The sequence below is a fragment of the Neoarius graeffei genome, chromosome 3, assembly GCF_027579695.1.
Source record: "Neoarius graeffei isolate fNeoGra1 chromosome 3, fNeoGra1.pri, whole genome shotgun sequence".
Classification (NCBI taxonomy): Eukaryota; Metazoa; Chordata; class Actinopteri; order Siluriformes; family Ariidae; genus Neoarius; species Neoarius graeffei.
Window position 1 is genome coordinate 104713444 of NC_083571.1, and position 18282 is coordinate 104731725.

Below are 18282 nucleotides of genomic sequence, written 5' to 3' on the forward strand. Positions count from 1 at the left end.
CAGAGAGGGACAGATTATCATGTCCTCCTCACTTCTGCAGGTACGTAAGGGCTCTGCTTTCAACTTGCTCCTCATTCTGAAGTGTGTGTCCTGCTGTGGAGCCACATTTGAGATAATGCTCTCACACCGGGGTATAAACACAATGCCAGTTTGGGATTATTTCAGTCATCAGACCCTGCTGTGAGCTGTCAGTCTTTTAAAAAAAAAAAAAAAAAAACACCCCGGGCAGGCTTTTATTTTTGGTGCACAGCTGGATGTGATTTGGAGGAGCGTTCTGGTGAGTGAATATGATGATGATGATGTGGTTTCCTTTCTGTAACATGCAAATTATACACGACAGTAATACATTATGACATGATGTATAGTTTGTAATTTGTGGATGTTTTAGATTAAAAGATCAAAGAATTGTAATTTAAATTATTTTCGTATTTGCAGTTGACTTTAGAATACGGCTATAATGTTGTAACGTTAACGGTGTCTGTACTGGGATCTGTACAGTGCTCCAAACTTCTTTTTCTGTATTTGAAGTCGGTGTGGCCTTTTTTTTTTTTTTTTTTTTTGCCCTTTTTGTGGCTGATAGCCACTACAGTGGGGCAATAAAGTATTTAGTCAGTCACCAATTGTGCAAGTTCTCCCACTTAAAAAGATGAGAGAGGCCTGTAATTTTCATCATAGGTACACTTCAACTATGAGAGACAGAATGAGAAAAAAAAATCCAGAAAATCACATTGTCTGTCTGATTTTTAAAGAATTTATTTGCAAATTATGGTGGAAAATAAGTATTTGGTCAATAACAAAAGTTCATCTCAATACTTTGTTATATACCCTTTGTTGGCAATGACAGAGGTCAAACGTTTTCTGTAAGTCTTCACAAGGTTTTCACACACTGTTGCTGGTATTTTGGCCCATTCCTCCATGCAGATCTCCTCTAGAGCAGTGATGTTTTGGGGCTGTCGCTGGGCAACACGGACTTTCAACTCCCTCCAAAGATTTTCTATGGGGTTGAGATCTGGAGACTGGCTAGGCCACTCCAGGACCTTGAAATGCTTCTTACGAAGCCACTCCTTCGTTGCCCGGGCGGTGTGTTTGGGATCATTGTCATGCTGAAAGATCCAGCCACGTTTCATCTTCAATGCCCTTGCTGATGGAAGGAGGTTTTCACTCAAAATCTCACGATACATGGCCCCATTCATTCTTTCCTTTACACGGATCAGTCGTCCTGGTCCCTTTGCAGAAAAACAGCCCCAAAGCATGATGTTTCCACCCCCATGCTTCACAGTAGGTATGGTGTTGTTTGGATGCAACTCGGCATTCTTTCTTCTCCAAACACAAGTTGAGTTTTTACTAAAAAGTTCTATTTTGGTTTCATCTGACCATATGACATTCTCCCAATCCTCTTCTGGATCATCCAAATGCTCTCTAGCAAATTTCAGACGGGCCTGGACATGTACTGGCTTAAGCAGGGGGACACGTCTGGCACTGCAGGATTTGAGTCCCTGGCGGCGTAGTGCGGTACCGATGGTAGCCTTTGTTACTTTGGTCCCAGCTCTCTGCAGGTCATTCACTAGGTCCCCCTGTGTGGTTCTGGGATTTTTGCTCACCGTTCTTGTGATCATTTTGACCCCACGGGGTGAGATCTTGCATGGAGCCCCAGATCGAGGGAGATTATCAGTGGTCTTGTATGTCTTCCATTTTCTAATAATTGCTCCCACAGTTGATTTCTTCACACCAAGCTGCTTACCTATTGCAGATTCAGTCTTCCCAGCCTGGTGCAGGTCTACAATTTTGTTTCTGGTGTCCTTTGACAGCTCTTTGGTCTTGGCCATAGTGGAGTTTGGAGTGTGACTGTTTGAGGTTGTGGACAGGTGTCTTTTATACTGATAACCAGTTCAAACAGGTGCCATTAATACAGGTAACAAGTGGAGGACAGAGGAGCCTCTTAAAGAAGTTGTTACAGGTCTGTGAGAGCCAGAAATCTTGCTTGTTTGTAGGTGACCAAATACTTATTTTACCGAGTAATTTACCAATTAATTCATTAAAAATCCTACAATGTGATTTCCTGGATTCTTTCCCCCCATTCTGTCTCTCATAGTTGAAGCGTACCTATGATGAAAATTACAGGCCTCTCTCATCTTTTTAAGTGGGAGAACTTGCACAATTGGTGGCTGACTAAAAACTTTTTTGCCCCACTGTAAGTCATCGTGTTGTAAGAATGAGTGTAACAGTAGCAAATGCGCATATGCATACAGGTTTTACAAAGGCTATTACAATGGCCGGTGAGTGTATACAATTCGGTTCACCATTCGAAATAAATGGACTAGACTAAAGAAATCGCTTTCAGGCCATTATTAAAAAATGTTCTGTTTCCGGTCCACCGGCCGGGTGAGTGCCGTTTGTGCGGTTGAAATTTTTTTTTTAACGCCGATTTTTCGACATTTTTTTTTCGGGTTCGTAAATCTAAAATCGAACTTGACATTTCCGCATTCCCAGGGCTTTCCACTAAGGCTCATACTAGCCAGCCATGACAAATAAGTAGCCAGCCGGGGGGAGTAAACACAAAATAAACTCCTGTGCACGCAGTTCCCAGGATTAAATGTATTTTCCACAGACCATTTATTTATTCACTTTACTCAAATACAAAGTAAAATGGCAGTAAATCTTCTTTCTTTTCTTGCGTATTGCATCATGAGGCGTTCCTGGCTTGTAAATCTCTTATTTTCGGTGCATGACACATTCACGCAGCTGAGCATGCTATGAATTAACAACGACAACGGTCTGCAGTGGGGCTACACAATTAAACACTCAGCGAACATTTCTCCATTTGTGTATGAAAATGCACTCCAACCACTCAGTTTGGGTTCATTTACAACCAACGGTGTCTTTTGATGCCAGCACGTAATTGAACGAGAGAAGACTGGTTTACCGGAGACAAAATAAGCGTCATCTCTGCTTCTGTTCCGTCCGACAGCCCCGACACACTACTGCCTCCGCCGAGTGCGCGCGCACACCGCATGTCGGGGCCGAGGATGAGTTACTCTCCCTTGATCAACGAAGTCGGCGGGGAGTTTGTGGTTATTATCGGTACAAACAGCGCGAATCACAACTTAAATGAGTGCGGTTCAGTTTGACATTATTGCCAGTCCGTTAGATAAACATTTAATTTTATTAAAATTGAAAATTAATATTTAGAGCCTGTGGGCTACAAAAATAAGTCATTAAAGTAGCCGGCTGGACTTAATTGTGTAGTCGGCTGTATGGCCGGCAGCCGGCGCTTGTGGAAAGCCCTGCATTCCGCGCAGAATATAGAATTGAATCAGTTCTGCGCATGCGCCGTGCGGCACAAAAAAATGGCAGCCACCATGAAGGAAGGAGATCCGGAGTTTTCAAACATTCGCTTAAGTGTGAAATTGCAAAATGGTATTCTAGCGAACAACAAAATAGTAAAGATTCAGAAAAACAAATCATTCAGTGATCATTTTAATAGTGTAATTTCATCCGAACTAGGCCTAACGCTCGATTTAGAACTACAAAAAGTCCATGTGTCGGACATTTTAAGTACCTTTGTAAAAGTTTTGCAAATGTTGCAGTCAACATTTAAAATGCTAACTTAGTTTTTGTACAAGTTTCAGTTGATTAAACCGTCATATTTTATTAAATGGGTCTGCTTTTGTAATAAAGTACTGAAAGAAAAAGCAAACACAGCATTGCGATTTCTTATCCATCCATATATTAAAAAAAAAATCCCTCCCTCCTGACTGAAATTTTTTTGCTCACCCGGTGGACAGGAAACGGATTTTTTTTTTTAAGGATGGCCTCAGATATGTTTATGCTTATTACCGAGGGAAAGTGCAATCTTATTTTAAAATCTACTCCGGGTTGTCCCCCTTTCCTCGCCTTCTTCGGCCAGCGGTCCCGTGTGTGTGATGTAGGTGTGATGCACTTCCGTGTTGTTACGGGAAGTCGTCGAAAAGAGACCACTGAGCTCTAGCGCCGGGCCTTTTCCAGGAAATGAGAGTTTGGGTCATGGCAACAGCCTCGGTTCGGAGGTTTCAGTTTCGAAAACGGTAAGAGTAGAATAAATATAAAATACAGACACTTGGTATATTTTACTTCTGTGATTGTTCCTTTTTGGATTACGCTTCATTTTTGTGGCTACTGCTTCATAGAGTAAATATATACAGTTGTGGTCAGAAGTTTACATACAGTGATATGAATGTCATGGCAATATTTGGGCTTTCAGTCATTTCTTTGAACTGTTCTTTTTCTGTGGCAGAATGATTGTACAGCATACAGCTTTAATTAAAAAACAAAACATGAATTTGGTGCCCAAGTTTTAATTTTCTTTGGGTTTTCTGAAATCAGCAGAGTCGAAACTATGCATGCAGGGTAAAAAATTACATACAGCACACCTAATATTTGGGTAAAATGTCTCTCTGCAAGATTCACCTTGACCAAACATTTTTGTTTACCATGAACAAACTTCTGGCAGAATTCTGGTTGGATATTTCATGACTCTTCATGGTAGAATTGATAGAGTTTAATTAAATTTTTTTTTTCTTCTTCTTACCATGAACTCGACTTGTAAGCACGGCCCATATATTTTCAATAGGGTTGAAGTCAGGACTTGTTTTAAGCTTAATGTTAGCCTGCTTTATCCTCCACAACCAGCTCTGATGTGTGTTTGGGTTCATTGTCCTGTTGTAACCCCCAAGTCATGCTCAAGTTTCTGATGGTTTATGCTGAAGAATTCTGAGGTAGTCCTCCTTCTTCATTATTCCATCCACTTTGTGCAATGAACCAGTTCCACTGGCAGCAAAACAGCCCCAGAGCATGATGATCCTACCACCACCACCAGCTGGTACAGTGTTCCTCTGTTCATGGTGGTCATTGTGGCCAAACAACTCAATCTTTGTCTCATCTGACCGTACAGCTTTCCTCCAGAAGGCTTTTTCTTTGTCCGTGTGGTCAGCTTCAAACTTTAGTTAAGCTTGAAGGTGTCAGTTTTGGACCAGGGGGTTATTTCTTGGATAGCAGCCTCTTAGTCCATGGTGACCTGAACTGTAGACAGTGATCCATCAGCTTCCAGTTCATGGCAGGGCTGTGCGCCATGGTGGTTCCCAGGTTGTTCCTGACCATCCAAACCAATTTTCTTTCAGCTGAGGGTGACAGTTTGGGTTTTCTTGAAGCAAAGTGGCTACACCTCACAATAACTTGGATACAATTGTTTGAACTGATCTTGGAATTTGCAGTTGTTTAGAAATGGGTCTAAGAGCCATTCCGGAGTTATGTATATTTGCGATCCTCTTTCTCAGATCTGCACTGAGCTCCTTGGACTTTCCTATTTTACTGTGTGTTGGTCAATCCAATGAGTGCTGTAAACAAACCCTTTTTATGAAGGCACAGAGAAGCTACCAGCTGTAGTCAATCATGATCACTAGCAGGAAGTTAAGGGTCCCATGGCATGGTGGTTTGTTGATGCTTTAAACGGGCTCGTGGAGGTTTCCGGATGTTATATCTGCAGTCTTTCTCGAAATGAACCCTCGGCAGGTAGATATAGCCTCCTGGGAGAAAGCCCCATTTCAGCGCTTTTCCTAGTGTGTTGTTTTGCTAATGAGAAGCAGGAGGCGGGGAAGGGTAGAGGGTGGGGGCGGGTCTGATCATTAATATTCATGACATGTAAACGTGTTACCTCTGATTGGCTAACAGCACTGTGACGCTACCTTCAGTGGGTCAGAACAAGCGGATGTGGGTGTCTTACTATGGCGAGAGAGAAGGAACAAACCGCGAAGGGAAAAATACCGCGCGCTGACGTCATTAAGGTGCGACGCGAGGAAATAAAATAAATTCAACAAATGTTTGGGTTTTTACTGAACAAACAAACAAATAAAATGAACGAGTGACTTAAAAAAAAGAATGTGGGTGTCTTTGTAAAAACTGTTTTGATTGGCTATTATAACAGAGCATGCTGCATGCTTTTTGGTTTTGTAGCGCAGAGTACTTGGCTAACTGCAGGAAGCGGTTAGCTGCACAGCTAATGTAGCCATTGCAAGGCTAATGCACCGATTTTAAAACACGGCAAAACAACTTAACAGTTATACACTTACTTGTTCGCTGTTTGTGGCTGATGCGGCAGGGATGCTTGGTACGGACCCAGGCTTCAGTGACAGTTGATGTGCAAAACCTGCCCTGTACTGTCCCAAGTTGTGGAAACATTCCTCAGGAAAATGCTTCCGACAAACATACACCGTCTTAGGTAGACTCGACGGCGTAGTATTGGAGTAAATAAAATTAAGCCACTGCGTCTTCAGGGGCTCTCCCGTCGGCAGTAAAAACAGACTCTCTTCTGTGTTGTCACATCCATGTACAGCGCAATTTCCATGTTTGGTGGCAACTTTTGAGCTGGGCGAGCAATCCATACAGTGGGTGGGAATCCAGAGGGGGGGCGTGGGGATCATCTCCCTTGCTGACGTAGGCAAGGGAAGAGTTTATCAACGTGCCGTTTTGACGCGCCATTCTCAAATGTTGGGCATAGTTTGGTTTACACATTATGAAATTTCTAGCCACTGGGGTGACAAGAAGGTCAGAGGAACTCATTTTAACGTTAAAAAAAACCTCAGAAAGTGAAAATTTCATGCCATGGGACCTTTAAGAGACCTCGGCCTTGGCAAGATGAGACATTTTGGAAGTCTCAGCACCTCTGAATTAATAATCTAAGTGAGCGTATGTAAATTTGACACAGTATGTGTAATTTTGACCCTGTGTTGATTTCAGACCCCCCCCCCCCCCCCCCCCCAAAAAAAAAAAAAAAAAAAATTAAAACTTGTGCACCAATTTCTAGTGTTGTGGTTTTTTTTTTTTAAATGAAAGCTGTATGCTGTACATTCTGCCACAGAAAAAGAACAGTTCAAAGAAATGACTGAAAGCCCAAATATTGCCATGACATTCATATCCAAGATGACATTCATGTCACTGTATGTAAACTTCTGACCTCAACTGTATGCTATATTTACTGTCTGGATGTGGTACCGGAAAACAATTTTATTTATAAGCAGGAGCCATGTGTACCCATAGAGTACCAATTTTTAAAGGTTCTGACAGCAAAGTTTAATTCTGGGCAAAATGTTCTGTTGCTGTTGGAGTTTCGAGATGTTTCGCCGCTGCGCGCGCACACTGTGGTATCCTGTGTGTAAATCTTTTGCGGAGATAAAATGCATCCCGCGTTTTACGATTCCGGAGATTGCTGAAGCAAGTGAGCAACAATATCATGTGACCACCGTGGGGCGTGTTTGACCTCCTTTTAACCAAAACAAGTCGGCCTGAACAAACATGGCGGACTCGGCTCTCCCGCCAGCGGAAAAGAAAAGGAAAGCCTGCCTAGTGAGTGCAACTGCAAGATAGATAGAGCAAGGTTAGAGAGATGATGTGTCGTTTTTCTGGACAGATAAGTAAATAATTCTAGCTAGCGCTTGGCTATCTTAGCCTTAGAATCCATGGGCTCGACTCCCCCATAGCGAGTATGGAATTGTACACCTGAAGTTTTGATCTTACCAAGAAAGAAACGATAACGCAAAAGCAGTAACAGAAAAAAGATATTTATTCGTCTTTTGTTTCATGGGTCTATTCGTGAACGTCAACCACGAATTTCATCCCTGTGACTCGAAACTCTCCGAGGTTGATGCAGAGTCACGATGTTTTCACCATCTTGGTGTGACGCAGTTCTATAGTTACGCTAATTAAAGTTCCTTGCGGCTGGCTGTTTCCGTAGGGCCGTACGGTTTACCTCAAGAGGGAGGAAAACGGACCCCAAATGGAGGAAAGCAACCCTCAGGACATCAGAATGATTACGTCTCGTCCATATGATATTGTTCTTGCGAGACGTAGGAAAATGCCATGCACAATAAAAAAAAAAAAAATTGAAAATTTCAGATGACTTTGGTGTCAGCACTTTTTTTTTTTTAAATTAAATATGAATTCGGCCACTATGTACCTGAAAACACTGTTGGCATGGTCTGTAAAGTCTACTTCTGACATTTCCTCACTCAAGTTCATAGCGAGCAAAACTTCCATACTTAAGAGAATATGGTAATGCATCGACCTGATTTTTGATGATTTTTGCGACTGTACGTCGTCTGTACATTTGAACAATGTACGTGTACTACCACAGGGAACCTGACCGTAAGTGCAAGGCAACGTATCTCGTAAGCATTTATCCCCCGGACAATGAAATTTGTATCTTTTTATTTACATAAGAGAGATTGGTTTTTATCCAGCGCTTATTTTTAATTTGTTTAAAAACTATAACATGGGATTATTTGCTAACAAGCATAGCATCAAACACTTTACACCGAGCACCGTGAACACTAAAGAAAACAAAAATAATTCAAGGTAGACTGCCTTTCAGATTTTTCAAGTGTAGGTCATACTGAATTTTCCCCGACACTCGACTATTTTTGTTTAGTGGACCAAAAGCTACTGAATTTGAATCGCAGACTTCTAATTTTATTTATTTAAAAAAAAAATAGAACAATTAATGAAGTGGGCGGCACGGTGGTGTAGTGGTTAGCGCTGTCACCTCACAGCAAGAAGGTCCGGGTTCGAGCCCCGTGGCCGGCGAGTGCCTTTCTGTGCGGAGTTTGCATGTTCTCCCCGTGTCTGCGTGGGTTTCCTCCGGGTGCTCCGGTTTCCCCCACAGTCCAAAGACATGCAGGTTAGGTTAACTGGTGACTCTAAATTGACCGTAGGTGTGAATGTGAGTGTGAATGGTTGTCTGTGTCTATGTGTCAGCCCTGTGATGACCTGGCGACTTGTCCAGGGTGTACCCCGCCTTTCGCCCGTAGTCAGCTGGGATAGACTCCAGCTTGCCTGCGACCCTGTAGAACAGGATAAAGCGGCTACAGATAATGAGATGAGATGAGAATTAATGAAGTTCGAGCCACGTGGCCCTAAATTCTCCGCTATTTTTTTCCTGCTTCACCATGGCCCAATTCAACATGCTGCGTCATGCATGACGTGGTGGGCTATCCCTGTTCACGCAAGGCATTGTGGGATACAAATTTGAAACAGGAGAGAAAATTGGAGGACGAGTGTGCGAATGAAACGTGAAAAACTGACGGCAGTAACGGAAAGCGAGAAGAAAATACGTTATGTTCTATACGAAGGAAAGGAAACACAGGACTAAACTAATAAATATGGGCGGTCAGCGAGCACCTCGGTGTGATCAGCTGTTCGTTTAGCGACAGAATGATGGAACTGTCAGTGCACGCTCAAAGGTAAACCTGTAGATGGCAGTAATGCAACACTGTGGACGCCAGCTGCTGTAAAACCCAAAAGAAGGTAAACCTGCGCATGCGCGCACACACACACGGACTTCCTCTGTCTGCTTGACTGCGTGAAGTGAGCGATTTTCATGCACGTTATTTGCTTTAATCCCCTCAAATTCAATTAAATAACTTCCCAGCCACAGAATGGCCTGATGTTTCTGTAATATCTCAAAAAATAAACATGTATCACAAATGACCAGATTTCACCGATTTTTTTTTTTTTTTATGAAATCAAAAGGCTGTCTAGCTTTAACGTAACGTGGTTGTAAACGGATACACAATTGTGCAGAGTAATGTTTACAGACGAGGCTCTGAACATTTACACACCTCAACCAAGAGTGCAAGCCTCAACAGTTTAGCCAGCCGTGTGCACCATTTAGCCTCTGCGCTCAAAATCTCATGCTAAACCACAGTTCAACCAATGCAATGAACACAAACAAAACACATAATAAACATAAAGGGATGTATCAGGATGACGGACAACAAAGCTTTATAATATACCGTGCTGAACGTCTGACGGAGGCACCTGGGGAATCTAAACACAGCAGTGAGCATCTGTACCGTAGCATAACTAACACTCCGTTCAGACTGCAACCTGAAACGACCCATATCCGATTTGTTGTGAAATCCGATTTTTTTGTTAGGCCGTTCACATTACCAATTATATGAGACTTGTATGCGATCTCCAATATGAACGGAAAACGACCCAAAAGTGTCCCGCATGCGCAAATTGACACGTAATAAGCACATCTACCGATACGTAAACCAAAAAAAAAAGCGCACTCTTCAAGTTTAATTATCTGGTTAGTGTTAAAGTGTGAGGTCTCGTGTGTGTTTTTGTTTCTGAACTGAAATGAAAACGTGTAGCCTGGTAACGAGGGTCGACTCCTAAATGTCTCTCTAATTTCTATATAAGTGCACTACATGTTACTAGGAAGTAATGGATTTTTAAACTCCATATAGTCACTCGAGCTTCAGTAGGCAGTCATTTGGGATACGGCCGCTGTATTACCAAACTCTTAATTCAGGCTTAATAATTTGCACATATTTATTTCGCCATATTAATAAACTTTTTCTACATTTTTATAAATATTTATTTAGATTGTTTATAGCCAGCTGAATCCTGCAACTTCTCTCAGCGCTGGCTCAAGGTGCAGAAACACCAGTGCAGTTTGCGATGGAGATGAGGCGAGACCTGGCGATGTGGTTTTTGTGGCGGCGGCGGAACTCACACAATAATCTGATTAATGTGGGCAGCAGAGTAATGAGACCGAAGGTGTCAAATTACTGGAAATTTCCAGAACAATCTTATAATACAGGATGGTTTAAGTTATAAATCAGTTATAGAAACTGTTTTATTTAATCAGGCTAACAGATCAACATCCAGGTCCCTACCAAATCCACCATTAGCTTGGTCAATTCTATAAAAGTCTATTTAAATTCTGAAAACTGTACAAATGTTGTTTTCCACCAAAGAGGCGGGATTAGCCAACGCAGAATAGTGACGTTTGTCTCTTGTTGATGACGTGTAGGTCGCATGAATGCGACCTGTCCGGTCAGACTGCAGTCGCATGTGAAAATATCGGATATGCATCGGATTTAGGACCACATATCCAAGCGGCCTGGGTCGCATGTGAAAAAATCGGATCTGTGTCGTTCAGATTGTCAATAACAAATCGGATACAGGTTGCATATGGGCAAAAAAAATCGGATATGGGTCGTTTCAGGGTGCAGTCTGAACGTAGTCTAATACAGCTTCCTGAGCTGGCGACTCTGCCCGGAGCGTGAATAATGAGCGACCGCTCTGGCCACCAGTTACAAAAAGATTTTACATTCATCGGGATTTCTGCTTTTACGCAGTGGCTAAATGCATATATTAATTGGTTTCTACTAGACTTATTTATTTGCTTGCTTGTGTTTCCTTTCCTTCGCAACACAACGTCTTTTCTTCTTGCTTTCCGTTACTGTAGTCGCTCTTTCATGTTTCATTCATACACTGGTTTCTGTTTTCCAAAATGTAGCCTAATTTTAAACCACCTTTGTCTCACAAGCTTCATATTTGACCACACACTCGTACCTACGTGAAAGTTAAAAACTGATACAAACCTCGAGTCTCAACCTTTCTGTCGAAACATCTCATTATCTGTAGCCGCTTTATCCTTCTACAGGGTCGCAGGCAAGCTGGAGCCTATCCCAGCTGACTACGGGCGAAAGGCGGGGTACACCCTGGACAAGTCGCCAGGTCATCACAGGGCTGACACATAGACACAGACAACCATTCACACTCACATTCACACCTACGGTCAATTTAGAGTCACCAGTTAACCTAACCTGCATGTCTTTGGGCTGTGGGGGAAACCGGAGCACCCGGAGGAAACCCACGCGGACATGGGGAGAACATGCAAACTCTGCACCGAAAGGCCCTCGCCGGCCATGGGGCTCGAACCCGGACCTTCTTGCTGTGAGACGACAGCGCTAACCACTACACCAAAACAAAGAATCCATTTGTTTGTCTCCCAGAGTCGTATCTGTATTCGTATCTGTTTAGAACACGTTATCTGTTCGTTCTGAATAAAGGATTTGATTTGGTTGCATCCTTACAACTGTTACTTTTTTGCATATCGGAGTGTTTTTGGTTTATAGTTATGTTGTCGGGGATATATATATAATATAGACCGGTGGTTGACCGAATCAACGTCAACCGGTTAATTTTTTTTTAGTTGTCGGTTAAAAAAAAAAATCAATCGTTTTGAAGCTGCCGATTTTGGAGCGGAGAACCTGGAATTCTGTGTTGTAAACACTTGGGGCATGTCATGCGGTGTAAGGACGACAGCTGATGAATCAGAAACACCCATTCAGTCATGTCCCGCCCTCCCGCCCCAGTTAAAGACAGCTGACGAATCAGAAACACCCATTCAGTCATGTCCCGCCCTCCTGCCCCAGTTAAAGACAGCTAACAAATCAAACACCCAATGGGTGTCACCCATTCAGTCATGTCCCGCCCCAGTTGAACACAGCTGCCACTCGGCGAAAGAAAAAAGTGTAGACACAGGCTTTTTAGCTTACAAATTACTATTCTGGTTTTTTTTAAATTATTATTAGAAGGCACATGGAGTTTAGTCCTGCCTTGGCCAGTGCATTCTGAAAGTATGTTTCGGTCTGTAGCCAACAATGCATGTTATTGCAGATCATATCTCTCCACACAAACTAAAGGCGCAGATGCCGACTTTTTCACGGCTGAATCGTGCAGATCCGATTGCTTTCCTTTGAGCATACAGAATTTACTCTGATGAAATTATTCAGACACTCCAACGGCCCCCCTAAAAAAAACAAATCGGATCTGCACAATTCAGCCGTGAAAAAGGTGGCATCCGCTAAAAGGCGCATCCGCCGTTTGCATCCCTGTTTAAACTCATAGGTTAACCAACTTTAACCGGCTAATGAGGCTTGGTGGTCGGTCAAGATTTTTTTTAGTTTTCGCTATCCCTAATAAATAAATAAATATATATGCGTCCGTCTGTCCGTCCGAAGTGAAATCGCTAAGAAAAGTCATGTGACTGAAACCCAAGAATCCCAGCTAACTATAGGCGAGAGGCGGGGTACACCCTGGACAAGTCACCAGATCATCACAGGGCTGACACATGGAGACAAACAACCATTCACACACTCATTCACACCTACGGTCAATTTAGAGTCGCCAGTTAATCTAACCTGCATGTCTTTGGACTGTGGGGGAAACCGGAGCACCCGGAGGAAACCCACGCGGACACGGGGAGAACATGCAAACTCCGCACAGAAAGGCCCCTGTCAGACACTGGGCTCGAACCCAGAACCTTCTTGCTGTGAGATGACAGCGCTAACCACTACACCACCGTGCCGCCCAAGGTTGAAATGTCTTTATCTTTTAAACCCTAAGCATTACATGTGTGTTCAGTTAGTTTTGATTTACTGGCTGGATAGACCGTCCACACCTAAAAAGCCTTTCAGTAACTGACCTGATGTCTTGCTAACTAGAGAATATTTGGTTGGTTGTTTTACATTTTCATCATGTGGTATCGTATTGAACAGCAAAACAGACTTCTTTTGTGTTCCGCTTTCTCCTGAGTTTTTTTTGTTTTGTTTTGTTCTTTGTTTTTTCCCTTCTGCTTAATTTGCCTCTCATTTCCCCACAATCTGCTTCCGCGACAACCACACTTCTGCTCATGAGGGCTATTTGTGGCGTCGATTTTAATGTTCCTGGGTTTCTGCGGTGGTATTGAACTCCCTCTTGTGGTTTTCTGGTAGAAGTTATGCCTCAGTTTAAGGCAGGGGCTTGTTTAGCCGCTGCTGTATTTACACTGCAGTCAAGCAGTTTGTTCTGCCCAAGAAACAGGACAAGTTAAACCGTATGGAAAAAATGATTGCGTGACACCAGACCCCAAAATCTCAATTTGCAGCATCTGACTTTTATAGGTGCAATAAGTAAGGTAAAATTAGTCTTTTCCTCCCAAGATTAGGCTGCTGAACACCTGCATGCCCGGTCTCTGAAATCACTCACTACAGTGGTGCTTGAAAGTTTGTGAACCCTTTAGAATTTTCTATATTTTGGCATAAATGTGACCTAAAGCATTTGTCAGATTTTCACACAAGCCCTAAAAGTAGATAAAGAGAACCCAGTTAAACAAATGAGACAAAAATATTATACTTGGTCATTTTGTTTATTGAGGAAAATGATCCAATATTACATATCTGTGAGTGGCAAAAGTATGTGAACCTTTGCTTTCAGTATCTGGTGTGACCCCCTTGTGCAGCAATAACTGCAACTAAACGTTTCCGGTAACTGTTGATCAGTCCTGCACACCGGCTTGGAGGAATTTTAGCCCGTTCCTCTGTACAGAACAGCTTCAACTCTGGGATGTTGGTGGGTTTCCTCACATGAAGTGCTCGCTTCAGGTCCTTCCACAACATTTCGATTGGATTCAGGTCAGGACTTTGACTTGGCCATTCCAAAACATTAACTTTATTCTTCTATAACCATTCTTTGGTAGAATGACTTGTGTGCTTAGGGTCGTCGTCTTGCTGCATGACCCACCTTCTCTTGAGATTCAGTTCATGGACAGATGTCCTGACATTTTCCTTTAGAATTTGCTGGTATAATTCAGAATTCATTGTTCCATCAATGATGGCAAGCCGTCCTGACCCAGATGCAGTAAAACAGGCCCAAACCATAATACTACCATCACCATGTTTCACAGATGGGATAAGGTTCTTATGCTGGAATGCAGTGTTTTTTCCTTTCTCCAAACATAACGCTTCTCATTTACACCAAAAGTTCTATTTTGGTCTCATCCGTCCACAAAACATTTTTCCAATAGCCTTCTGGCTTGTCCACGTGATCTTTTCTGCTCGTCTGCAGTTTGCTAATGTTGTTTTTGGGGAGCAGTGGCTTTCTCCTTGCAACCTTGCCATGCACACCATCGTTCAGTGTTCTCCTGATGTTGGACTCATGAACATTAGCCAGTGTGAGAGAGGCCTTCAGTTGCTTAGAAGTTCCCCTGGGGTCCTTTATGACCTCGCTGACTATTACACGCCTTGCTCTTGGAGTGATCTTTGTTGGTTGACCACTCCTGAGGAGGGTAACAATGGTCTTGAATTTCCTCCATTTGTACACAATCTGTCTGACTGTGGGTTGGTGGAGTCCAAACTGTTTAGAGATGGTTTTGTAACCTTTTCCATCCTGATGAGCATCAACAACGCTTTTTCTGAGGTCCTCAGAAATCTCCTTTGGTCGTGCCATGATGCACTTCCACAAACGTGTTGTGAAGATCAGACTTTGATAGATCCCTGTTCTTTAAATAAAACAGGGCGCCCACTCACACCTGATTGTCATCCCATTGATTGAAAACACCTGACTCTAATTTCACCTTCAAATTAACTGCTAATCCTAGAGGTTCACATACTTTTGCCACTCACAGATATGTAATATTGGATCATTTTCCTCAATAAATAAATGACAAAGTATAATATTTTTGTCTCATTTGTTTAACTGGGTTCTTTTTATCTACTTTTAGGACTTGTGTGAAAATCTTATGTTTTAGATCATATTCATGCAGAAATATAGAAAATTTTAAAGGGTTCACAAACTTTCAAGCACCACTGTACTGTCATACACTCCCTTAGAAGGGTTCAAGATGGTTAAGGATTTTTCTTTCTCAAGAGGTACTGCATGAAAGCTTTTCTAAAGGTTGTGTTGAGTTCTGCCTAGAACCTTTCGTGTCCCACAGATCTCATCTCATTATCTGTAGCCGCTTTATCCTGTTCTACAGGGTCACAGGCAAGCTGGAGCCTATCCCAGCTGACTACGGGCGAAAGGCGGGGTACACCCTGGACAAGTCGCCAGGTCATCACAGGGCTGACACATAGACACAGACAACCATTCACATTCACACCTACGGTCAATTTAGAGTCACCAGTTAACCTAACCTGCATGTCTTTGGACTGTGGGGGAAACCGGAGCACCCGGAGGAAACCCACGCGGACACGGGGAGAACATGCAAACTCCACACAGAAAGGCCCTCGCCAGCCACGGGGCTCGAACCCGGACCTTCTTGCTGTGAGGCGACAGCGCTAACCACTACACCACCGTGCCGCCTTGTCCCACAGATGGAAACATTAAATATTTCTTTCATTCAGCTTACAAAAATTTAGATCCCTGTTGATGAAGCCAGAACCAACAGGAACAACGAACTTCCTTCTTCATGAAGACAAAAGTGATCCAATAATTACAATGCATCAGTCATGCAAGGAAGAAAACACGACAGGGTGTGCTGTTAGAGGAAAATAATCCGTCACTGGGCAGTGCGATGCTGTTACCACCTTTTAAATATTTTCATATAACAGCAGATCCCGATTTTTTTTTTTTTTTTTTAATTTCTCTTGTACCACAGCAGTCTTCCTACTATTACATAAAAGAATGGCGCATTATTTTTATTTATTTATTTATTTATTTATTTTTAGCTCATCCAGCCATAGGCCAGGCTAGATGAGCATATGCGATGTTCATCCATTATTTATCCGTCGTCGTCATCTGTCCACAATTTACAAAAATCACGCCTCTTCCTACAGGATTGATTGGATTTCGATCAAACTCGCATACAGTGTTCTGCAGGTGAGTGTGCATAAAAGTTGTCAGGATGGTGGCGCCACCTGTCGTATTTACGATTTTATGGGCGTCTGAAATTTTTGCAGGACTCGTCACATTAAACGCTACTCTTCATAAACTGCTGGGACAATTTCAGTGAAACTCCATCCAGAAGACTCTAAAGACATATATTCCAATAAGAATTGTTCACCAGGTGGCACCACCTACCATGGATGAAGCTATCAAGGGGTCACATGCAATTTCATGAAAATCATTACTCCTCCTACAGATGTGATCAGCTTTTGATCAAACTCGTGGAATGTTCCCCAGGTTGGTATGTATAAAATGTGTCAAGACGGTGGCGCCACCTGTCCTTTACGATTTTATGGGTGTCTGACATTTTTGAGTGACTCGTCACACCAAAAACTACTGTTCGTAAACTGCTGGGATGTTTTCACTGAAACTCACCCAGAAGACTCTAAAGACATATTCCAAAAAGAATTGTTCACCAGGTGGTGCCACCTGCCATGCATGAGGCTACAGAGGAGTCGCGTGCAATTTCATGAAAATCGCTACTCCTCCTTCAGGACTGATCAGATTTCAAACTCGCACACAACAGCAGTGACCGGTACGAGCTCCAGCCTCATTGAGGCTATTTTTATCAATTTATGGCCCTGTTTAAAGAGAGACGGCCTTTCGATTTCATAAAATCGTTGAAATTTAGTTCCCTTTGAAATTTGGTAATTTGTGATGTATGTTTATTTCTGTAATATCTCACAAAATATCAGGCCATTCTGTGGCTGGGAAGTTCTTTAATTTGAGAGGATTAAAGCAAATTATGTGCATGAAATTGCTTGCTTTGCACAGTCAAGCAGACAGAGGAAGTCCCTGTGTGTGTGCGCATGCGCAGGTTTACCTGCTTCTTCTTTTGGGTTTTACGGCAGCTGGCATCCACAGTGTTGCATTACTGCCATCTACAGGTTTACCTTTGACCGTGCACTGACGGTTACATCTTTGTCACTAAACAAACAGCTGATCACACCGAGGTGCTCGCTGACCGCCGATATTTATTAGTTTGGTCCTGTGTTTCCTTTCCTTCTCATATAACAATTTTTTTTTTTTTTTTTAATCGCTTTCCGTTACTGTAGTCGGTCTTTCACATTTCATTCGCGCACTCGTCCTCCGGTTTCAAATTTGTATCCCACAATGCCTTGTGCGAATGGGGAAAGCCCACCACGTGATGCATGATGCAGTATCTTGAATTGGGTCATGGTGAAGCAGGAAAAAATAGCGGAGAATTTCAGGCCACGTGGCCTTAAATTCATTAATTGTTCTATTAAAAAAGCTAATAAAATTGAAAGTCTGATTCGAATTCAGTAGCTTTCAGTCTACTAAACAAAAATAACTAGGTGTCAGGGAAAATTCTTTTTATGACCTACATGTGACCAATCTGAAAGGCCGTCTAGCTTTAAAACATTTTTTAGGATTCTAGAAATTAACTTTTAATATTTTAGGGCCTCCAATTTTCCGCAATCGCGGAAAACGGACAGAAATCGCGGAAATTGGGGTCAGAAACGGAATCTACGGAGCCCCTCTGGTGACATGGGTGAAAAAAAAAAAATTCCGTGGCCACGAGTTAATAACGCGTAGGAACAAGATCCTATTCCGTGGCCACAACTTGCTAAATGCGTGGGAACGAGATGATTATTGGGTGGCCACGAATTAATAACGCATGGCCACAAGATGATTCAAGTTTCAGCCTGATGGGATGATGTCCAGTTTTTCAGCAGCCGTCAATTGTGCAATAAATACAGGATTTATCCTGTATGATGAAATCTATAA

At 42.6% G+C, this 18282-nt stretch overlaps 1 protein-coding gene across 1 annotated transcript in view; it reads left to right on the plus strand.

The window, feature by feature from the left end:
• Positions 1-18282, plus strand: part of aven (apoptosis, caspase activation inhibitor) — a 143982-nt gene that overhangs the window by 16222 nt on the left and 109478 nt on the right. The window contains exon 2 of the mRNA XM_060917833.1: positions 1-40. This exon is cut by the window's left edge and continues 135 nt beyond it. Within this exon, the coding sequence (XP_060773816.1) occupies positions 1-40 (40 nt within the window). The remainder of the gene's footprint in view (positions 41-18282) is intronic.